The sequence below is a fragment of the Plecotus auritus genome, assembly GCF_963455305.1.
Source record: "Plecotus auritus genome assembly, chromosome: 8".
In the NCBI taxonomy this organism is placed as follows: Eukaryota; Metazoa; Chordata; class Mammalia; order Chiroptera; family Vespertilionidae; genus Plecotus; species Plecotus auritus.
This window is the reverse complement of record NC_137782.1, coordinates 103,606,282-103,630,399: the sequence shown is the minus strand read 5'-3', so window position 1 is coordinate 103,630,399 and position 24,118 is coordinate 103,606,282. Positions and strand designations below refer to the sequence as shown.

The following is a 24,118-nucleotide window of genomic DNA, read 5'->3' as shown; positions in this document are numbered from 1 at the left end:
TATCCTTAGTTATCTCACTTCTTATCTACAGCCTTGGGTCTCTCAATACTTAATCTTTAGCTCCCCCTTGAGGATTTAAAAAAATACAGCTCAAAGAAATCAGCCTCTTACCTTAAAACAAGGAGGTCTGTAATTCCAAGGAAAACTTACCCAGGTCCACCCAGTGCAAAGCGAGGAGCTGGTGGGGCCCAGTGGGCCCAGCTAGTACCCAGCACTGGTCTGGTTCTGCAAGGTGCTCCTGGGTGGGCTTCTCCAGAATCCTGCAGACTATGTCATGACCAGACAGTCTGAGTCTCACAACTTGAGTCACATCACCATCATGTTGGCAGCGGTGGGAAGGGCAACAGGTGTCTGACCGGTGGGGTCAGACCAAACCTGGGCTCAGCAACCTCGGTACGTGGGTTCTGGCTAGGAGAGAATTCAGAGCTAAGACCCCAACTATAAGAACATTTATTCAGAAAATCACAGAAGTGGAAGAAATGAGTGATAGAAGAAATGGGCTGAGGAAACAAGTTACAGAGGCAAAGAAGGGCCCTTGGAGCTTGGAGTGAGGGAGGTCAAGGTGACCCACCTGAAAGGAGTGGGGGAGGAGGGGAAGGTGCCAGTGTGCTCCTGGGAGGGAGAGGAAAAGGCAGGGTCCTGTTTCCTGGAGGGAGGCGCTGGGTCCTCCGTCCTAAGGGCTTTAAGGGCGGAGACTTTGGGGAAGGTCCCAGGGAAGATCTCAGTAGAATAGTCAGCAGCTTTCCTGGTGTGTCCTTTCAGGGTCATGGTCTCCACCATGGTCAGCAGCAGGGCAGGGGGTCATTACCCAGTGCAGCTTTACCTGACGGCAGCCGTGGGGTCACTTGTCTGGTTTTGCTGCTCTTCTGGGCCTGGAGCTGAACTACAACTGAGGCCTAGATGTTACCTCTGGGAGGAAAGGTCAAGGGGTCTAAAGTAATATGCTCGGGGAGGAAGGTCACCCAGGGGATGAGGTCCCACCCTACAGTTGTCCTTTGCTAGGCACCCGGGGCTGTCCACCTGGTGACCTTCTGTACCTGGCCCGTTGTACTTGCCCTGCTCATGTGTGTCTAATGCCCACCACTGACTCAGTGGTTGATGTTCAGAAGTGATGCCCTGCCCAGGGTTGCATCGTCGTTACAGAGTAGCACTTTGGTCTCCTCTCCATCGTGCCAGGCCGCTCTCAGTCCACTTGGGGAGCGCAGCAGTGGTGTTCTGTCGCTGGATTTTAAAGTCGTGGCAGCTGACACGTTGGCATTTCTGTAAGTTTGCAGTTATTCAAATCTTTGAGCATGGGCAAAAAATATACATAGCATCTTCTTTATAAAATTAGAGACAGCCCTTATTTTAATGTGTATGTGCTGGAATGTTTTTATTATATTACTTTATAATTATACATTTTCTGTATTGATTTGTGCAATAGTTTTAAATATTAAAAAGGGTTAGGGAACAATATTATTCAATCTTATTAAAAACATGACCCAGGACTAGCCGCGTTGGTCAGATGAGTTTGGGTTCATCGGGCCTGGAAATGGCAGGTGTCAGCCGGGGTGCTGGTTTCTGTTGATGTTTTTAATGCTGCTCATGGAGCTGCACTAGTGCACTCATTAAACAGTCCTGGACACTTCGTCTTCTTAACCCCCACAATTCCCAGGCCTGGGTGGGAGAGGCTTCGAGGGTGGAGGGCTTTCTCTCCTCTCAGTGGAACTGCCTCTGAGGACTGCCCTTTGCCATTGTTGGTGGGCTTCTCCAGGCAGGCAGAGCACCCACATTTTCTTAGTTTAATTTCATCACTTTATGAATGAAAGGCATTTTTCTGGTAAAATAAATAGTTGACTTAAAAGAAACCACCCAGCATTTTGTATAACCAAATTGGTATCTTTAAAAATAGGGACACTATTCTTGAACAGTTCCATTCTCCTTCCCCACCAACTTTATTTTCAAAAAATTTGGGGGCTATAAGTGCACAATTGTGTTTTTCATCTTGACACTTTCCTTCTTGCTCTCATTCCCAAATTTATTGAAAGGAATGCGTGTTGGAGGTTCAAGGGCATCCTCAGGTCCGGTGGTCACTGGAGCACCACATGACTCAGCAGTGACCTAGTCCAAAAGATCATAAAGCACATCAGCAAGGGGAGGGGCGCAGGGTGCAGGGAGGCCCTGCCCCAGGCTTCCTTCCTCAGCAGTCAGTTGTCACCACACACGAGACACTGCGTGCCGTGCCAGGAGGCTCCTTGGAGACCCAGTGCTGGGTTTTGTTTGGAGCTGGTCACAGAAGCACCCTCTGCCTGGCACATACCCACATTTCAGACTCCAGGAGGAAAGTAGGTGTTCAGCCTAAACCTCATTGTTTAGGGAACAGCAGGCCACTCAGTTCTGGGAGTGGTGGGAGCCCTCTTGAAACCTGGGTCCCAGGTGTCAGCTCAGTTCCAGCCTAGCAGGCAGGCCTCTCTAGAGAGAGCAGTCTCTGGCCCTGGGACCGCTCTTGAACTGGGCCATTATCACCTTGCTGCTCAGCATCTCTGCCCGGGTGTCTGACAGCCCAAATTCAGCATGTCTCCCATGAATCCCTGGTCTCCCTCATACACTTGTTTCATCGGCAGTTTTGCCCTTCAGTTGGTGGCCACTCTAGGCTTCTGTTTGCTCAGGCCACAAAACCTTGAGTCCTCCATGACCACCCTCTGTCGCATACCACTTATCTCACCTGTTAGGAAATCCTGTTGGTGCTATTTTTGAACAATCCTGTTGGTGCTATTTTTGAACAAGTTATTTTGACACAAACTAGCACCAATCCTGTTCAAATCCTGGGCCCTGCTGCTTGTCACCACGTCCAGGGCCTTTTTCCTGGCCAGGAGCCGGGAGCCTGGGCCAGTCCTCCTTTGCCCTGTCTTTTGTAATGTGCACATACCCTCGGGCAATTCAATCCTGTTGGTGCTAGTTTGTGTCAAAATAACTTGGCCTGTGGTGGGTGGTGGGAGGGTGTAGGCCACAAGTTAGTAACAAGACTTAGGTACAAGAGGGTTGGATACACTGTTTTGTCTGCTTCTGTGTATTTGAAATTCATAACAAATTATAACAAGTCTGTGAGTTTGTAAGAAAATGTCACACACATGAATCTGACCCCTTTTGCCACAGCCTCTACCACCACCATTGCTCATGTCTTGCCTGGATTCTGTGTAGCTCCAAGCACGCCTTCTCCCGTGTATGGTCACCAGTGTCTTCTCTGTGCAGCAGCCTCGTGATCTTTTTTGAAACAATGTCAGATCAGAATCCTCTACTTAGCTCAGAGTCTGAGCTTAGGTTCTTACAGTGGCCTGCGCGCCCCATTTGATTGGCCTCTCCCTCAGTCTTCCTCAGACCTCCTCTCCTGCTGCCCGCTCCCCATCCATCCACAGGGCCTCTCCCTGTCCTACTGCTCCAGCGTGCTCCCTCCTGAAGGTCTGTCCCTTGCTGCTTGTATCTTCCAGGAACGCGAGTACCTCATGATGGCTCTGCCTGCTCCCTCGCCTTCATGCCTTGACACAGTGAATTGCAGCCTCCTGCTCCTGATGCCCTTATCCTATCTCATGTGTACCATTTTCCATTCCTATACTGTGCTATATAACTGCGTTCACCTGCCTTTCCCATTGCTCCGTTCCTCCTCTCACCCCCAAGCGCATAAACTCCCTGGTGATGGGGAGCTTTGTTCTTGGCCAAGCACCAGTGCCTAGACTGCAGCAGCACCTCCCGGCCTTGGTGGAGTGAGCGGCCAGTGGCATCCTGGAAGATAATGCAATGCCCCTTCTTGCTTTCTCTACGTGTAAAGGCCCAAAGCTCAGACAACTTAAATGTGGCTGAGGGATGGTTTTGCATGTGCATGTACGTTTGTTCATGAAACTATCTGAAAATTAAAGTTTTAAAAATTATATGTTCGTATTGATTTTTTAGAGGAGAGGGAGAGGAGATAGAGATAGAAACATCAATGAGAGAGGAACATCATCCATCGGCTGCCTCCTGCACACCCCACACTAGAGATTGAGCCCACAAACTGGGCATGTGCCCTGCCTGGAAATCGAACCAGTGACCTCTTGGTTCATGGGTTGATGCTCAACCACTGAGCTACACTGGCTATGCAGAAAAGTAAACTTTTAATCTTTTAGTTATGTCCGATGAGATGTGATAAAGGGGTGAATTGGAGCAGCTGGAAAGACAGGCCTCAAATGTCCTGTGCCCATTCCACTGAAACTGCACCTTTTAAAATGGTGAAGCCTTTACAAGGACCTCCTTAGCACCCCAAACCATGTTTCCTAAATTATACTCGAATAACTGCTTTCTAGTTTAAATTATTGTTATATAGGACCTGAGTACAGACTTACAGGCTAAACTAAACTGCCCATATAGTAAACTTCCTGAAGTTGCTTCTTTGATTAGTTTCTCAATGTCCAGTGAAAATCTATGGTAAGAACATACACAATATCTTAAGTTTATATGCCAGCGAAAGAGCTTTCAGAATAAAAGCTTTAATTCTTTAATTGGAGGACCTCGGCCCCCACCCATGTTCATCATACCCTGAGAAGGCAGTGAGAAACATCTGGTGCTGCCTTTGTAGTAACCTGTAGAAAAGAGGGTTGCATGCAGTGGGCTCGACCTGAAGCAGGGGAGAGAAGCAGCTGTTGATGGGCTAGGTTTCTGGCTCCCACATGTGCAGTATTCTGGGCGCATGGCGCTTCGGCAGTGGGAGGCTCAGCTCCCGCGGGGCAGAAGCCCGGCCTCTTCCTGTCCCCACTGTGCCCTACATCCTGGCTGGGACACAGACTGGACTCTGTTCCCTAGAGCAGCGGTTTCAACCATGTGCCCAGAGAATGTTTAAAACTTGCCCTTCCTAACTGTCTAGTCAGGGGCACCGATCATTTCCCTTAGATTGTCAAATAAAAAAATGACAACAGCTAATACAATAGCTGTTGGTGTCAATGAATCAAAATTATACCTATTTTTTTTGTCAGATCAGCAAAAATATATATTTTTTGGTGTGCCACAGAATTTTAGTAATTAGTTTATGTGCCATGAAATGAGAAAGGTGGGAAATCGCTGCCAAAGATTTTAATGCTACATGCTAACATGGCAAGACAAAGCCCAAGTCATTACCACCGTATTCTGCCCCAAAGCTCCTGTTTGCTTTAATCATTCACTTTACAGATTTACCGTGTCCCTTTGAACCTTGGGCATTATATGTAGTTTAGTACAGCGGTCGCCAACTGGTGGTCCGTGAGGTCCGAAAAGTTGGCGAGCACCGGTTTAGTATGTGTTTGAGGTCTGAAATGAACTCCAGAATCATTAGTGTCGAGGTTTTTTTTAAAACTGTGGTGAGGTGAAGGGAGTGGATCCCTGGGTCTCAGCTCTTCCAGTGCAGCCTGGCTGGATGGGCACCTGCCTGCGGGGTGGCCCTGCCACCTGGGCCCTGCTGCTTGTCACCACGTCCAGGGCCTTTTTCCTGGCCAGGAGCCGGGAGCCTGGGCCAGTCCTCCTTTGCCCTGTCTTTTGTAATGTGCACATACCCTCGGGCAGTTCTTCCTTCGCCATCCCCAGGAGCTGGCAGTCCCAGGAGAAACGTCTCAGGGTGGTGTGTGCTGGCCTTTGTACAGAAAGTAAAACCTGCATACAAAAGTGCATGCATTATAAGTTTGGTAAATTTCAAAAAAGTGAACACACTCCACTTATGAACCAGCTGTTTGTTCAAGAAGCCCTGGTGCCTCTCCCGGCCGCCTCTCCACCCGCCTTCCCGCCCCCCCCCCCCCCCCCGCCCCCCGGGGCTTCTGTCCTTAAGGCGTGGGAGTTTGGGGGTGAAATCCTCCTAGATAATAAAAGGGTAATATGCAAATAGACCAAACAGCAGAACCAAACAACCAATCAAAGCGTAATATGCTAATGATATGCTAAAGTGCTCAACCAGACAGTCAACTGGTTGACCAGTCGCTGTGATGTGCACTGACCACCAGGGGGCAGATGCTTTGACTGGTAGGTTAGCTTGCTGCTGGGGTCTGGCTGATCAGGACTGAACGAGATGGGCCAGACACACCCTGGAGCCCTCCCTCGGTCCCTCCCTAGCCCGATTGTGCACCAGTGGTGTCCCTTAGCCTGGCCTATGCCCTCTCACAATCCAGGACCCCTTGGGGGATGTCAGAGAGCCAGTTTTAGCCCAATCCCACAGGCCACTCCCCTTGGGAGGGCACTAGATGCAGGGCTCATGGCTGGCGAGTGCTGCTGTGGCAGCATGAGCCTCTCCCGATCGGGACTGATTGGGTGTGAGCCCGCGGCAGGCATAGTTGGGCCGGGATGAGCGGGAGTAGCAGGTGGGAGCTGTAGGCGGCATTGGACTGTGGGTTTCGGCCCGATCCCTTCAGGCCACCCAGAGGGACCCCACCCATGCATGAATTCATGCACCAGGCCTCTAGTAAAGAAAGATAGGGAGATGGAACCAAACAAATGAAATTCCAAGCAAGCTTGTGTCCTTGGCCCCCCCAACCATCACACATCTTCAGGTGGGAACTCCCTCAGGGTCCGCACATTCTCCTTTCTGAAGACAAGGATGTTTATAAAACAACAAAGTCTTTGGTGTGACATTTTGTCATAACTGAGAGAACAGCAGTAACTGGTAACTTAGGTTGTGGAACATGTTTTGTGGTATTTCCTGAGGATGAATTACCTTCCCGTGAGTCCTGGGTGACCCCTCCTCCTGGAGGCCGCTGACTGTCCTTCCAGGGTGCCTGAAGGTGCTGAGTTCCCCTGAGGCTGGCCCTGAGGGTCCCTGGTTATTTGTTCTCCTTCAGTTGTTTAGAAAGAAGAACCACACAGTTTACTTGGGGAATAACTGCAGCTGTTTGTTCAGAAGGGAGAGGATGCGGAGACTTGAGATAGAGAGATGAACCTGGAACTGCAGAGTGAGCGCCTCTGTCTGGCTGCGCTGCTTGGACCCATCTCTCCTGTGTGGTGTGTGCGCCTCCCTCCCCTCCACTTGCCTGCATGGCCTTCCTTATGAGAGTTGAGTAGACTAGTGCTGTGTCTTGCTGTGTTTATGGGGTGTGTTACAATGAATGATACCATGGCTCACAGGGCATGGGGGGAGGGTTGATGAGGGGTAGTCCAAAGGCAGAAGGGTCAAGAGGGTGGGCAACATTTGTGATCCAAGATGCTTCTTCACAGGGAAGTCCAACAAAGTAAGTTGTTATTTTCTTCAAGAAAAAAGCCCCTGCCTTGCTAGTGACACCAGTTCCAGCATTTTCCTGGGTTTCTTTTCCCCAGTAGGAGACTGGGGAGTAGATGCCCATTTCTGCTGACTTTGGGAGAGGGGCTGGGTACTGTGTGGTGTGGGCCTGTCGGGGCTTGTGGCCTGGAGTTGGGGAGAGTGAGGGGTTCTGGCTTCCTGAGGTGCTGTGGACCCAGCCCTCCAGGTTCTGGTAGGTCCTCACCAACATGCTACAGCAAAGCAGGTTGCACCCACGGTGAGGTGGGGGTCCCTTAACTGCTCGCCTCATCTCACCTGGAAGTCCAGGTCTTTCAGGCTTTAGTGCACTTACAATGGTGAATTTTATGGTCTAAAAATTACCCTATATAATAAAAGCCTAATATGCTAAGTGTCCGGTTGTCCGTTCAACCAATCAAAGCATAATATGCTAATGATATGCTGAGGCCGCTCAATCGCTCACTATGACGTGCACTGGCCACCAGGGGGCAGACATTCAATTGGTCGTCCAGTTGCTATGGCATGCACTGACCACCAGGGGACAGACAGTTGACCGGTCGACCAGTCGCTATGATGTACACTGACCACCAGGGGGCAGACGCCCCAACCAGTAGGTCAGCTTACTGCTGGGGTCTGGCCAATCGGGACTGAGCAAGATGGGCCAGACACGCCCTGGAGCCCTCCTGCGATCCCTCCCCTGCTGGACAACCTCCTATATCCCTCTCCGGCCCTGGTCATGCACTGGTGGGGTCCCTTGGCCTGGCCTGCACCCTCTTGCAATCCAGGACCCCTCGGGGGATGTCAAAGAGCGGGTTTTGGCCCTATCCCGCAGGCCAGGCCGAGGGATCCCACCAGTGCATGAATTCATGCACTGGGCCTCTGGTAGTTTAATAAAACAGTTGAAAAAAAAGTTTAAGTGACTTCTACAGTGTTTTTTTTTTTTTTTTTTTTCTGTTTATAAAAGGGAGATGTTTTAGGTAGAAAATATAGAGAAAAATATGGAAAAAAAGCTTTTCATAATGTTGTCATCTTGGCTTAATTACTGATAACATGTTAATGTATGTTTTTATAGTTTCACTATAGGCCCGGTGCACGAAATTTGTGCACGGGGCGGGGGTGTCCCTCAGCCCAGCCTGCACCCTCTCCAATCTGGGACCTCTCGAGGAATGTCCGCCTGCCCGTTTAGGCCCGATCCCACCGGTGGGTTCGGGCCTAAACGGGCAGTTGGACATCCCTCTCACAATCCAGGACTGCTGGCTCCCAACTGCTCGCCTGCCTGCCTTCCTGATTGCCCCTAACCGCTTCTGCCTGCCAGCCTGATCACCCCCTAACCATTCCCCTGCCAGCCGGATTGATGCCTAACTGCTCCCCTGCCAGCCTGTTTTCCCCTAACTGCCCTCCCCTGCAGGCCTGGTGCCCCCCAACTGCTCTCCCCTGCAGGCCTGGGTCCCCCCCCCAACTGCCCTCCCCTGCAGGCCTGGTCACCCCTAACTGCCCTCCCCTGCAGGCCTGGTCACCCATAACTGCCCTCCCCTGCAGGCCTGGTGCCCCCCAACTGCTCTCCCCTGCAGGCCTGGTCACCCCTAACTGCCCTCCCCTGCAGGCCTGGACCCCCCAACTGCTCTCCCCTGCAGGCCTGGGTCCCTCCCAACTGCCTTTCCCTGCAGGCCTGGTTGCCCTCAACTTCCCTCCTCTGCCGGCTTGGTCACCCTAAGTGCCCTCCTCAGCAGGCCTGGTCGCCCCCAACTGCCCTCCCTTGCAGGCCTGGTCCCTCCCAACTGCCCTCCCTTGCAGGCCTGGTCCCTCCCAACTGCCCTTCCTCACTGGCCATCTTGTGGTGGCCATCTTGTGTCCACATGGGGGCAGGATCTTTGACCACATGGGGGCAGCCATCTTGTGTGTTGGAGTGACAGTGAATCTGCATATTTCTCTTTTATTAGATAGGATAGAGGCCTGGTGCATGGGTGGGGGCCAGCTGGTTTGCCCTGAAGGGTGTCCTGGATCAGGGTGGGGGTTCCCTTGGGGCGTGGGGCTGCCTGGGTGAGGGGCTGCCTGGGCGAGGGGCCTGTGGTGATTTGCAGGCCGGCCACGCCCCCTGGTGACCCAAGAGGAGGCCCTGGTATCTGGGGTTTATTTATCTTCTACAATTGAAACTTTGTAGCCTGGAGCGGAGCCAAGCCTTCTGCTTGCTCCATGGCGGCATCCATTTCTATTGGGATTTATGTATCTTCTATAATTGAAACTTTGTAGCCTTAAGCAGAGGCCTGGGCCTGCCAGGGTGTGTGGAAAGCTTGACTTCCTCCATCGCCGGGGGCAACCCTAGCCTCCTGCTCTTTCCAGCTCTGTGGCTGCTGCCATTTCTGTTTGGGTTTATGTATCTTCTATCATTGAAACTTTGTAGCCTTGAGTGGAGGCCTAGGCCGGCAAGGGCAGGTGGAAAGCTTGGCTTCCTCCATTGCCAGGGAAACCCAAGCCTCCCTCCTGCTCTCTATGGCTGTAGCCATCTTGGTTAGGTTTATTTGCATATTTGGTCCTGATTGGCTGGTGGGCGTGGCTTGTGGGTGTAGTGGAGTGATGGTTAATTTGCATACTACTCTTTTATTAGATAGGATATTAGACATCTATATATGCATATACGTGTGACAGGGTAGCCTTTTCTCTGACATTAAAGGTAATGTACTCATCTAGAAAATTAGAGATCGAAAAATGTTTTTGCAATTCCCCATCCCTCACCCCACCCCTAATAATTGTCATTGACTTTTTGGTGTGTGTTCGTCTTTCGTGGATTAAAGCTATTTGTTATTGCTGTTGATTATTCAAAAACTCCCAGTTGAACATGTGTGTTTACCTGACTACATTTAGTTTAAAAATATTTTTGGCCGAAACCGGTTTGGCTCAGTGGATGGAGCGTCGGCCTGCGGACTGAAGGGTCCCGGGTTTGATTCTGGTCAAGGGCATGTACCTTGGTTGTGGGCACATCCCCAGTGGGAGGTGTGCAGGAGGCAGCTGATTGATGTTTCTCTCTCATCGATGTTTCTGGCTCTCTATTCCTCTCCCTTCCTCTCTGTAAAATATCAATAAAATATATTTAAAAAAAACACTTTTGTATTTATTCTAGGAAGATGGATTCCTCCGCCTTGTCTAATCTGACACCTCGCAGCCTCTGAGCTCCTTGGTGGTGCCCCGGACACTCTCTGTCCCCGGCTCTGTTTGCACATGTGGCCTTGGGTTCGAGTTGGCTGCAGAGCAGGCCGTTGAGTGAGTTCGTAGTGCTGTGGGACTGACTAGAAACACTTTCTGTTCTAGTTGTTTTTTGTGTTTGGTTTTCCAGTTGGCCCACAGGATCTTGAAAGGTGGGCATTCATCACCAGTGTACGCCATGGTTACTTCATCAATAAGTCTTCCTGGATAGGTGCTCCTTAAATGACAAGGTGTTTATCATTATCTTTATGATTTTAATAAAGAACACTGAAGTTAGGGAAGCAAAATATGCTTACACAAAGCCTGACAACCTTGAAATGTATGTGCTATGCGAAACCTCTTTGGTAGATTCTGTATTCTACTGATACTTGACTTCAGTCTTCCATCAGTTGATAATTGCGGTGGTTCAGTCCTAGTATTTGCTTATCTATCATCTCCAGCATCCATAGTGGCATTGCTGTGGGAGGGAGCTAGGCTGCCAGCTGCTCTCTGAGCTGCACTGTGACGTCACATCTGATGGGCAGACACAGCTAGGCGTGGCCGCACCATCCCCAAAATCGTCTGGTCTGAGAATGACGTTTACTTCCCTGGTAACGATGAAAACGATTTTGTTTGTAATTAAATCATGCCAAGTATACTTCCTCGATAGAGAAGACACAGCCATTCAGGAGCCAGGATGTGTTCTGTGCAGACCTGAAAATCTCAATGAGTTAAAAGTACCTGTAACCCACTTAGTCCAGGGCCCGTGGATATGTGTTCCTTTCTTCATCCTGAGTTTATCAAGTAGCCATTTGGTATAGCAGGTAGCAGAGCCAGCACTGCAGACTTTGACCAGACAATCCGAGTGAGTTAGTGTGAGTCACATCTCACCAGGATTGCTGTATCTCAGATGCATTTCTTAGCAGTTCCTGTACATTTTTAGAGGGAAGATTTCATGGTACCACTGGGGTTTTTCTTTATGTCGATATTCACTGTGTGTGCCCTGGCCTAGTTATGTTTATGTTAGAAGGTATGAACTCATACATGCTGTAATCTGTGCACAGTCTGCAGGCCTTCACCCTCCTCGGCGCTGGCACTGGCACTGCTGGGATGTGTTCTCTGATGGACACTGGTTTTTATAATACCTGAAAAAGTTCAAAATACCACTTAAAACACAAAGGTATCCAGAATGTATTTATTATATCTAAGATTAGAGGCCCGCTGCACGAAATTCATGCATGGGGGGGGTTGTCCCTCAACCCAGCCTGCACCCTCTCCAATCTGGGACCCCTCGAGGGATGTCCGACTGCCTGTTTAGGCCCGATCCCGGTAGGACTGCTGGCTCCCAACTGCTCGCCTGCCTGCCTTCCTGATTGCCCCTAACCGCTTCTGCCTGCCAGCCTGATCACCCCCTAACCACTCCCCTGCCAGCCCAATTGCCCCTAACTGCCCTCCCCTGCCGGCCTGGTCACCTTTAACTGCCCTCCCCTGCCAGCCTGGTCACCCCTAATTGCCCTCCCCTGCCGGCTTGGTCACCCCCAACTGCCCTCCCCTGAAGGCCTGGTCCCCCCCCCAACTGCCCTTTCCTGCCAACCCGATCACCCCTAACTGCCCTCCCCTGCCAGCCTCATCGCCTAACTGCTCTCCCCTGCTGGTCTGGTCCCTCTGCCCAACTTCCCTCCCCTGCAGGCCTGGGTCCCCCCAAACTGCCCTCCCCTGCAGGCCTGGTACCCCCAACTGCCCTCCCCTGCAGGCCTGGTCACCCCTAACGGCCCTCCCCTGCAGGCCTGGTCCCCCTCAACTGCCCTTCCCTGCAGGCCCAGTTGCCCCCAACTTCCCTACTCTGCCAGCCTGGTCACCCCTAACTGCCCTCCCCTGCAGGCTTGATCGCCCCCAACTGCCCTCCCTTGTAGGCCTGGTCCCTCCCAACTGCGCTCCCTTGCTGGCCATCTTGTGGTGGCCATCTTGTGGCGGCCATCTTGTGACCACATGGGGGCAGCCATCTTTGACCCCATGGGGGGCAGCCATCTTTTGCGTTGGAGTGACAATTTGCATATTACTCTTTTATTAGATAGGATTTTATGACTTTCCCCCCAAGTAATTAAGAATGTCATTGTCCTCAGTTAAAATCAACCACTGAAGGGATCTTTGCTCTGAATAGCAAGTACCAAATTAACCGTTTATTTACTCTGGACCCACAGGCATTTCTCTTCCTTTCTTCTGAGGCTTTCCTTGTAAGGATTGTGAGCCTTAGGAACCTTACATTTAAACTCAGTTCCCCCATTCTGTGCCTTAGCTTAGTCAGAGAGGCCAGTCCAGCTACCTATCCAATCCTGCAGACAGGAGCTCCTGTGCCCCCTTCAGCCCACACCTCAGGGCAGGAGGAGACCAGCTACTGAATGTGCAGGGAGTGTGCAGACCCTGCTCTGTGAATGGGCACCATTGATGGAGTCAGACGGGAGGGTCCCCATTTACACTGAGCCTGGCAGGAAAGGGGGTTTTTTGGATTACTCTCACAGATTTGTTTTGTTTTCTTGACACCGTTCTTAGCCTGGGCTCTGAGAATGCGCAGGGAGATTTGCTAGCCTGGAGCATCCTGCTTCATGCTGCATCGGGTGGCTCCTCTAGTCTGGATCTCCCTGAGGCTGCTGTCCCTGGCCCCTGGGGACCAGCTGGTGTCCTTTCCTGACTGTCACTAGCGGCCCTGCCCCGCGCCCTGTCCCTGCCCGCGCCCTGTCCCTGCTTGCTCTCTTCCCAGTGCCCACATGCTGAATCTGTTAAGAAGTGGGCAGATTGGATGCATTTGTACCAGTGGATAGCATATCCAAGGGCGTGGCTCTTCTTAAAAGGCTGTCCAGAAAGGTGATGGCGCCACCGCACCTCATTGTTGGGTCACAGCAGGTGGAGTTGGTGGTTGGACTGCTGGGTGGCCTGGAGGAATTGGCAGTCTCCAGCATGGGAATGTCCTTTGTGCCTGTGGGTTTGAGATGGTGAGTGGCCTTTCAGGCTCTTCACCGTGGAAATGCTTTATTTGAACATAAAACTGACTGGTTTGCATTTTGGTGTCTATGAGTCTGTTTCCTCGTGGAGCGGAGATTCCATTGGAGGCAGTGACCCTATATGGTGTTCATGGTGGTGGTGATTTACTTTTCTTTGTTCCTTTTTTCATTCCTCTCCAGGAAGAAATCAGCCCCTCATACCTCGAGGGTAGCCTGTGGTAGTTTGTGGTTCCTTTTTTCATTAAGGGGTTCAGTTTTAGAACAGTTACTTTCTGGTAGCCAGGCTGACTCAGGAGGCACCCCACAAACTCACCCTGTGTTTCGCTTTATAGTCCTTCAGATGCAGGGGGGCGGGGGGCGTGCTGTTCTTCAGGGAGTGTCCCGTTTGTTGCCCTACAGAACGGGTGTGTCCAGTCCAAGGCTGCCTTCCAGATCTCTCCAGTGAGGCTGCCTGCATCTCTCCCTCCCAGCGCACACACAGTGTGGCCGCGTGCAGCTCTCCCTCCCAGCGCATGCACACAGTGTGGCCACATGCAGCTCTCCCTCCCAGCGCATGCACACAGTGGGGCCGTGTGCAGCTCTCCCTTCTAGTGCATGCACACCTGCAGATGTGTCAGGAGGAGGAAAAGTGGGTTGATGAACATAATCCTTAATGAGCTTTTTTAGGCCAAAATGACTTAGGACAGTTTTGTGAAGCTGTAGCAGGCCACCCTGAAGTTCATATAAAGTGATGCCTGCCAAAAAGCTAGCTAAGCTCTCATCTTTCTGATGATCTGAATGAAAGGGAAGCTGACCCTTTGTGTTCAGTTGCTGCTGCAGAGCTCCTTGCTGCTTGTTGGAGTGGGTGTGGACTTGCGTCATCAAAGTTTGTGGGAACCTTGCTCTTGTTGGCCTGTTTAAATGGTATAACATCACTCCTGTTACTGCCTTATGCTCTAAGATTAAAGATTTCTTTTCTGTAAAACACTTTGTTCCTGCGTGCAATTAATTCACATTTTGAAGTCACATTGATCAAGAAGATCATCTTCTGATCAACTACATGTATCTTTTAGCATCAGCAGTCGTAGGCATTGTGTTCAGAACATGTCTCGGGATGACAGTGCTGCCATGTCGCGCACCCACGTTGATGTGTGCCCTGACGGGGTCCCGCCCCTCCCAGCTTGGGAATTGAGAAGATGACTACCAGTCTCCACAGTGAGCCAGCGCGCTTCTGGCTGAATCTGGTTTCAAAGCCCTGGTCGTCGGTTCCTCCCAGTCTTCTGGTGTCTGGGTTTGGGGCATCTTTTCACATTTCCTCATGAGGAGCCCTGCAGCACACTGCTCATCTCTGGCGGTGGACTGGTACTGGCGACAGCAGGCAGGCAGGTGACGCTGGTGTGGACCGTTTCTGTGGCTGGCTGTTGGTTTAACTGAGCACAGGGAGCCTTGCTTGGCCCTTATTGTATCCCAGCAGTGAGTCTGTAAAGCCTGCAAAGTGTGCTGTGGATCACCCGCCCACCTACCTCTGCGGAGGCGCAGTGAGCCAGCGGTAATGTCGCCGAGTTCACCAGGTCTGAGCTCACGGGCTGCTTCTGGAATGCTTTGTGTTTAGAATTGTCTCAAATGCTCAGTTTATAAAGCAAAAGGTAATTCTAGCTTTCCTTTGCACCGCGTGGCTGGCATCAGAGAGGTGACGAAGCGTGAGCAACGTGGGAGTGGTCTCAGGGGTGCCGAGTCCCACTTCCCCATGGGAGTGGGCGCGGCATTGCCGGGCGAGCGTCTTGCCCAGATGCTGCCACTGCACTCTCAGTGGAGAATGTCGGGAATTGTACTGTCTTGGTTCTGTTTCTCTGTTGCCTGAAGCTATGAGGAACTGGTCACTCCTCTCTGCAGTGTCTCCTGTTTCCCCCTCCAGAGGCTTCAGCCTGCTTCCTCCAGGCGCGTGGCATGCGTGTTAGCGCAGCTGTTGTGTGTGAATGTAAACTGTTGCTTCACAACTACAGGGGGTCCCTTTGCAGACATGAGATGATCTACAGCGAGGTTAATAATTTGCAACAAAATGGCACTATACACACATTTAAACAAAGGCTTATTTCCTGTTGCCCTAATTGGTACTGGAGCAAAGTTCTAATAGGTCAGAGGTCCTATTGATTTTGGTTTAACACCACGTTTAAAAGATCACTAACCAAGGGAAGATTTATTACTTTTCTCTGAGTGATCATTGTTTGATTTCTTCTTTTTCCTTTTTTCACTCACCTACTGTGTTGTATCATGAAACATACCAGATAATATAAGCAGAAATGAGAGCAGCTTATGAAGGGGAGGAGGGAGGCAGGAAGAGGGAGGGAAGCATTAAGTAAAACTGACACACCAAAAATCTCTGCTTTTCCGCTAGTGCTCTCAAGAACTGGAGAATCACTGCGCTCTGTAAAGGCCATCCCCGATCACCGCCCTTGCACCTCCCCTGGCTCTTTTCCAAGTACAGTCAATAGAGCAGTTACTTGGGTCATTTTGGCAATTTTCATTCCTTTTTTAAAATTCTCATTTGAGGAAATGTTTCTACCAGTTTTGAGAGAGAGAGAGAGAGAGGGGAACATTAATCAGTTGCTTCCCCTTCACGCCCCACCCCGACTGGGGATCAAACCTGCAGCTTTTTTTGTGTGTGCGGCACGATGCTCTATTCAACTGAGCCACCCAGCCAGGGCAGCAATTTTTATACTTTTGGTTCAGGCATAAATTAATAGCTTGCTTATAGTAATTGAGATCAAACAAACATTAATCTTATCAAAAGCAGCTGATTGCACACATTAATTTTGTTCTGTTTTTTGTTTTTTTTCCTATGTGTGGTTTAGATTTTTTAAAACTTATGATTATATGCTTTTAGTTGTGGAAAAGTGGGAACATAATCTATACGATGTGTGGGGTTTACTCTTCCACCTGTTTGAGGAGTTGAAACATCTGTAAGTCCAAGTTGTTGCTTTCTAAATGCACTGATTTAACGGAACATATATAACAAAGTGAGTCTCGCATTTCTCTATGGTTTTTCATTTTTGTCTGCTACTTTTGTATCACCTGCGTTAGTTCTGGGTGCCTTTCGGTTTCCACCCCCATGTGTGTTTGTTCCTGCTTCTTTGCATGCCTGGTAGTTTTTAATTTGGATGCTAGACATGTGGTTTTTTCCCTGTAATTGGGTCTTGGATACTTTATATTCTGAGCTTGCTCTGGGATGCAGTTACTTACTTGGAACTATTTGACTGTTGTAAAGGTTCCTTGGCTGGGATCAGACCAGCCTGGAGTGAGGGCTGAGCTTCCCCATAGCTGAGCAGAGCCTCTCGCGTGCTCCCAGCTTCCTGAGAAGGATGCGTTTTTCGTCTGGTCAGTGTTAGCAGGCACTGCTGCCTGTCCTTGTGAGCCCTGGGTTCACCCCTGCCCCCAGTCCCCTTGGGGCTCCCTCCCTGACCTCAGAGAGCTTCCTCAGCGGATGTGTGAGCAGGGCTCTGCCTGGTACTCCGGGGCATCCCCGAGCTCCCTCAGCTCCGTGCAGCTGTCTCCTCCGGGTCCTGTCTTGTGAACTCGGGCTGCAGCCTCTCGGCCCTGGCTCCTCAGCTCAGATCCTCTGGGTTCTGCTGGGTCCCTGTCCCTGTGCCGCAGTTTGGAGCCCTCCCAGGGCAGCGAGCCAGGCAGCTGTAGGGCTTTCCTCGCATTTCCTATCTGTCAGGGGTCAATGTCCTTCAATGCCTGATGGTCCGTGTCTTAGATTCTTTTATATGTTGTGTCTAATTTTAGTTGTTGAGTCTCTCTTTTTAAAAAAAAGTTTTTATTGATTTCAGAGAGAAAGGGAGAGGGGGAGGGAGATAGAAACATCCATGATGAGAGAGAGTCATGGATTGGCTGCCTCCTGCACGCCCCCACTGGAATTGAGCCCGCAACCTGGGCATGTGCCCTGACCGGAAATCGATGTGACCTCCTGGTTCACAGGTCGACGCTCAACCCCGGAGCCACGCTGGCTGGGCGTTGTTTGAGTCTCTTTAAGGTATCCTCTGGCAGGTCCAGAAGATAAAACAGCCTGGCGGGCGATCCTGGGCCCCATTTACCATCCGTCTGCTTTGCTCCAGGAAAGATTTAAGTGTGTAAGTTTCCAACTCAAAGAAGCAGTACAACCCAAATGCTTTCATACTTGGTTGAACAAGGAGAGGCAGTTGTGGGAAAGTAAACTATATGGGGAGGCTAAAGGAAGGTAAGAGTTATTTATTTTTTAATATTTTTATTGATTTCAGAGAGGAAGGGAGGAGAGATAGAAACATCAATGATGAGAGAGAATCATTGATTGGCTGCTTTCTGCACACCCCACACTGGGGATCGAGCTCGCAACCCGGGCATGTGCCCTGATGGGGAATTGAACCGTGACCTCCTGGTTCACAGGTTGACACTCAACCACTGAGCCACGTCGCTGGGCAAGATAAGAGTTGTTTTAACAAGGTGTGCTTGTACAGATTCTCTTGACCTCAACTCCCTGTCTCTGGTGATAAATTTTTCTCATCGGTAAAGGGAGGACGTCTTTAAAGTGGGAGTTTTATCTCTTGCTTTCAAAGGGAGGCCAGAGTGCCTGCACCTGCTGTTTTCCAGGCGCTTCTAGATAAAAATATCCGTATGTCAGAGAAACATGTTTTGGGTTGACATATTCTGGTTTCCTTTAATTAGTAATCAGGTTGTTTTAGTAGAGGATTTAATTTTGGTCACACTGGGGTTTACCTGGAAGATTTGTTTCCCATTTCAACCAGGGTCTAGGTCTCAGTTCCTACTCTTGGTGACCACACTTTAGGGTCCTCAGTAGCAGGACAGACATACCTTGGAGACATTGTGGGTTCCCAATCGCCGCAGTGAGTGACTGTCATAGTAAAGCAAGTCGCAGGCATGTTTTGGCTCCTGCTGCACATAAAAGTTAGGATTACGTTGTACTGTCATCTATTAAGTGTGCAGAAGCATTGTGTCTAAAAACCGAAAGTGTATCATGCTGGCTGGTGTGGCTAGTTGGCTGAGCACCTCACCAAGCACTGGGAGGTCACGGCTTGGATTCCTGGTCAGGACACAGGCCCGGGTTTGTGGGCTTGATCCCTAGTAGGGGGTATGCAGGAGGCAGGTGATCGGTTCTTTTCTCTCACTCTCCCTTCCTCTCTCTAAAAAAATCAATAAAACATATTTTAAAAATTTAAAAACCAAAGTATAAACCTTAATTTAAAATACTTTATTGCTACTTGGGGTGGTGAGCACACGGTGCAGTATACAGACCATGGTTCATAGACATATGCACCTGAAACCTATGTGACCTTATGAACCAGTGGTCACCCAGTAAATATAATTTTAAAAATGTAAACACATAAACCCTTTATTGCTAAATGCTAACCATCATCTGAGCCTTTAGCACAGGGGTAGGGACTGTCGCCCCTCGGGCCCTATACGGCCTGTGGAATCATTTGGTCTGGTCCTGCCAAGGCATTGGGGTGGGTTAACTGACCAGTTACAGCAGGCTAATGTTTAAGTTGGTAACTTTGTGTGGCCCGCGAATGATGGTATCAATATCCAATGGCCCTGGGCAGACAGAAGGTTCCTCACCCCTGCAAGTTAGCACATGGCCATCTTTTAGTTAGCTGGCGGAAGGGTCTCCCCATGTGAGGCTGAGGCTGACAGGGGCGGCTGCTGGAGGCGGAGTGGCTGCGGTAATGCCTAACAAGAGGGCAGCAGTGAGCCTTCCCCAGGACTGCCCCTCCTCTCACAGGTGCCTGCCCCTCCTCTCACAGGTGCCTGCCCCTCCTCTCACAGGTGCCTGCCCCTCCTCTCACAGGTGCCTGCCCCTCCTCTCACAGGTGCCTGTCCCTCCTCTCACAGGTGCCTGCCCCTCCTTTCACAGGTGCCTGCCCCTCCTCTCACAGGTGCCTGCCCCTCCTCTCACAGGTGCCTGACCCTCCTGCCCCTTCTCTCACAGGTGCCTGTCCCTCCTCTCACAGGTGCCTGCCCCTCCTCTCACAGGTGCCTGCCCCTCCTCTCACGAGCGCCTGCCTGTGGCCTGTGGCCTGTTGGACAGCGCTGACTCCCAGAGGAGGTTCTTTCACCATTGGAGCTGCCCGGCACCCGCACTGCCTCAGCTCAGCGTGTGGCGCTCCCAGTCATTGTTGCAGCCCTCAGGGCCTCTGCACCGGGCAGAGATTCGTCTCTAGAAACCTCTTTCTTGCCCTAACCAGTTTGGCTCAGTGGATAGAGCGTCAGCCTGCGGACTGAAGGGTTCCAGGTTCGATTCCGGTCAAGGGCATGTACCTTGGTTGCAGGCACATCCCCAGTAGGGGGTGTTCAGGAGGCAGCTGATCGATGTTTCTCTCTCATTGATGTTTCTGACTCTCTATCCCTCTCCCTTCCTCTGCAAAAAATCAATAAAATATATTAAAAAAAGAAATCGCTTTCTCTGCTCATCATAAGAAGCAGCTCCTCATCGGGTTAAGTCCCCCCATGAGGCACAAGGCTGCAGGGACTCAGGTCTGCAGGCTCCCTGCTGACTGGGCCGTGCTGTTTCCACACCTGCAGGCACTTCCTCCACTGAAGTCTGGAACCTCGAGTCATCCACATGCTGGCTCCACTCCTTCCAGATTCTTACCTCTTCCCATGGCTCCTAGTGCTCCCCGTGGGTCTGGAATGGGGAGCCCTTTCCAGAAGGTTTCTAATCGACTTTTCCCCAGATCCACGCAGAAGCGCCGTCTACAGCAGGCATCGTTTTACGGAGCGTAGTTCTAAGACGAGGGCTTTGGCATCCCAGAGGTTCATTGATTCAGCAGCAAAACTGGAGAGAGTGTCATTTTGTCTAAAATGGGTTCAAAGTAGTGTTTTTTCTTGAGCAAGATGTCATAACTGATTTTCACTTCAGTTATGTTGATTTTGTAATGTTTCTCTTGGATTTTTATTCTGAGACTGATGATCTTAGGAGACTGGGCTGATTAATTTTAAAGAATATGCCATCCCCTCCTTTGACCAGGTAACCTGAACTTTGTTCTAAAATCTTTTCTGCATATTTCTGTTCACCTTGGGTTGAATTGTCAGGGAATTTAAGTGGTCTGTTTGGGTCAAAAAATTTAATTTTGGCTAATTCAGTGTGGTGTAATGATAATAATCTCAGCTCTAGCTGTGATTGCCAAGTAAGAGGTGGTCTCATTTGTCTCCCTGTTCACAGTCACACAAACATATAAATTGGTTCTAAAAACAGATACTTCCATTCTAGTGTATATTCACTTACACATTTGGTGGTAAAATCTGCAGAGATGTTTGCACATCTCATTCATCACCAGCTAGCTGGGTGCACAGGGAGGGCCTCCTCTTGTTCACCTGCTGACGGGTAGTGAGTTCTGGAGAGGCCTGCTGGGAGGAAGGCCAGCTCAGAACATTGCCGGCGTCCAACTCCTCGTTAGCGGATGTGCTGTCCGCCCATCTCTCTTCACGTAGTTACTGCCATCAGGAAGGAGAGAGAAGTAGGTAACAGTAGTTTAAATCAACATTTTAAGGAGTCGTGTGAAAAAAATTACTAATATGCACCCCTGTGTGCTCAGATGGCAGGGGGCGGGTGCTCAGATGGCGGTGTGGGCGGCCGTGTCATGTGGTTCATAAGCAAACCCAGAGTTGCTTTTGAACATTACCACTGTTCTATGGTCTCCCCGCCCCCATCTCTGGCAGCCAGGGGAGGCAACAGAGAACTCCTGCCCAGCCTGGGACAAAGGCCTTTTCTAGGAGGCTCGACTTCCGCTGGTTGGAGTCCAAAATGCTAATTGGCATCAGCTGCATTGAAGCACTGTGTGGGGCCAGCAGCTGCTGGTCCCGGGAGACATCCAGCAGGGGCCTTACCTTTTTTTCCAGAATGTCCTCTCGCCTCTCTCAGTTACCCTAAACTCCAGCGCTTCTTCCTGCCAGTGTGTCTGGTTGTAGCCTCCCAGGGAGGGGAATGGAGAGCAGGCATTTGGACAGCCTCCCCACAGGGGTGCATACACTGTCTTGTCCGTCTGCCAGTTCCTCTCTCCTTTCATGTGGGGTTTGTTGTTTAAAATCCCAGTTCTCATCTGTTCTCTGTTGTGTCTTCTGAGGCAGGTGGTGGGGGGGGGGTGTGTATTTAAATGTTGGGTTGAGACCACCAAGCTTGTTCTTAACGAATGGTTAAAGGAGGTGTGAACTCAGAACTTGGTTCATTATTACTGTATCTAAAGACAACACAAAACCTCGTGTTAGTACCATCAGCCCTAAATAGGGTTCCAACTGTTGCCGACTCAAAGTTGATGGATGGCAGGTCCTGCCTTCGGACGCTTTCTCTCCAAGGTGGGCACTCTTTACTGGGTGATAGTGAGGTACTGTATGCCTTTTTATCTGGTCAAATTTATAATAGTCACTACTCTAATCATAGCAGTGAGAGGAGGGATGCTCCTAAGTCATGGATTCATTACATGGTGTCTGCCAGCACCTTAGCTTCTGGGATGCAGGCTGCCCTGTGCCCGTGTGCCCACCGTGTTTGCCAATGTGCACATCGTGTTTTCACACCAGTGGGTAGCACTGGATTTAGGCCTGCAAGGAGTTTTAAATGCGTAAGAATTTTAACGTGGTTGGAACCAGTCCTCGGAGTCCTTCATGATCCTCTGTTGTTCTTAGGTGCACTGCCTGGGAGCAAAGAAACAGCGTTTGCTCTCTGTCCTAGGGTACGATGGAGGCCCTGGGGTACCTGCCACTGTGGGTAGGGACAGGGCTCAGCGCTAGAGGAGAACTGAGTCTGCATAGCACACGTAGCTGCTCAGAACTTCAGAAGCCATTGCCTGCTCTTACCACAAACAGAATTATGATCAGTGTTTTTCTTTTTCCTATCCTAATCAGCATTGTTCTTTTTGTTTTTTCTATAGTCTTTATACTCCAGATCCTTGTAGGTTTACTGATTAGTATAAAGAGAAAAAACAAATCTCCAGTTCACTTTCTAACAACCTAGTCCCGTGTAAGTTAAGTGGGAGGTTGGCTTTTCGGCCCGATGTGTTTCACGGTGACCTGTCCCGGAGTAACACATGCCTCCCAACAGGAGCACGTTTAGGGCCGTCGTCATGTGCCGACTGCTGTTAGGAATCCTTCCTCTCAACCAGCCTCATTAGGGACACCCTGGGCTGCTCAGGAGCCCACAGGGACTGGGGGCCACGTGCTGACTCAGAGGAGAGCAGCTTCGTGCGCCCTGTGCCCACGCTGTGGTGGCAGCTCATTGCGTCCCCTGTGTGAGGGAGTGGTGGACAGAGCCCAGGACTGCGCTGTGGATGGATTGGGCTTCTAGTTCCACTCGGGCCTGGCCCTGTGCCGCAAGCTGATGTTTTAGTAGAAGTTCCTTTGAAGAGGGCCTATTCTATAACCCTAGCCAGACTGAATACTGGTTCTGTTTAGAATTAAGGTAGCATCCTAGTTATTCAGTGTCACATTTTTTATTGTTACTTTTAACATGGCCCTGTTGAAATCACAGATGAAATGATACACATTTGGTGTGGTTTTCTATGTACGGGACTCAAAGGAGTCATTGCACGGGCTGTCACAGTGACTGGCCACAGGACTCTGCTCTTATTTGCAGTCATTACCTCGTGAGTCATGTGACAGCTATGCCTATAGAATATCTGTAATCTTATGCGGGGGCCAATCTGAAGCCACCATTTGAGAATTGCTTTTCTAAGATGATTCCATGTTTGTTATGTGTTTGGTTTCTAATGCAGTGGTGTACAACTGGAAGTTTCTCTTTAAAAGATAGTTTCTTTCCCTCGCTGGTCTGGCTCAGTGGCTAGAGCACACAGACTGAAGGATCTCAGGTTCGATTCCGGTCAGGGCAAGTCCCCAATTCTTGACGTGAAGATAGAGAGAATGGACTGGAAACTTCTGTCATTGCCTGTGGGGAGGGAAGTAAAGTTGTGCACATTATCAGAAGCCACACATTCTGTTTTTATTTTTTTCTTAAGGATGAAGAGGAAGAAATCAAACTGGAGATAAATATGCTGAAGAAATATTCTCATCATAGAAATATCGCCACATATTACGGTGCTTTCATTAAAAAGAGCCCCCCTGGACATGACGACCAGCTCTGGGTAGGCACCGTGTCCTTCGGGGGTATCCTGTGGGGGGCTGTGTGGGAGGCAGTAGGGACCTTCCAGATGGGGAGAAAGCAGAGGAAAGGGGCTGGTGTCTGGGACCTTTCTTGGTGGACACTATACTGATGTTTATTTTGATGTTGATTTCACTTTGCCTGGAAAAGGGGTAAATTTTTGTTTCAGGAATAAAATGGCATGTTTTAAAAGCAGTGTAATTAAAGAGCAAGGAAATTAGGATCTTGAAAATAAAAGCAAAAAAGTAAAAACTTTAATTATGAAAATTAACCAGTTAACTGCTACGCGTCCAAAATGGAAACCATACTTGCATCTATAGATGCTTATGTGTACAAAGGGTTAATATGGAAGCAGTACTAAATGCATCTTTCTTTATTACCTGGAAGTGAGAGACAAATCACAAGAAAACAAACATATTAGTAATTTTTAATAGTATTGGTAGTAATAGTTAATTAAAAACAATAAATTCCAGGGAAATTTCTGGGCTTGACACCTTCAAACATCTCTCTTCTTAAACACATGTATATTTAAGATGATGAGACAGATACTGTGAGAAATATGGTCATTACATTGGTTACGCCAAAGGCTCTGGACGTAGA

At 49.9% G+C, this 24,118-nt stretch overlaps 1 protein-coding gene across 50 annotated transcripts in view; it reads left to right on the top strand.

The window, feature by feature from the left end:
* Nucleotides 1–24,118, top strand: part of MAP4K4 (mitogen-activated protein kinase kinase kinase kinase 4) — a 183,695-nt gene that overhangs the window by 92,792 nt on the left and 66,785 nt on the right. For all 50 annotated transcript variants that reach the window (XM_080684139.1, XM_080684138.1, XM_080684145.1 and 47 more), the window contains exon 4: nt 23,376–23,501. In XM_080684139.1, coding sequence (XP_080540265.1) covers nt 23,376–23,501 — 126 coding nt within the window. The remainder of the gene's footprint in view (nt 1–23,375; nt 23,502–24,118) is intronic.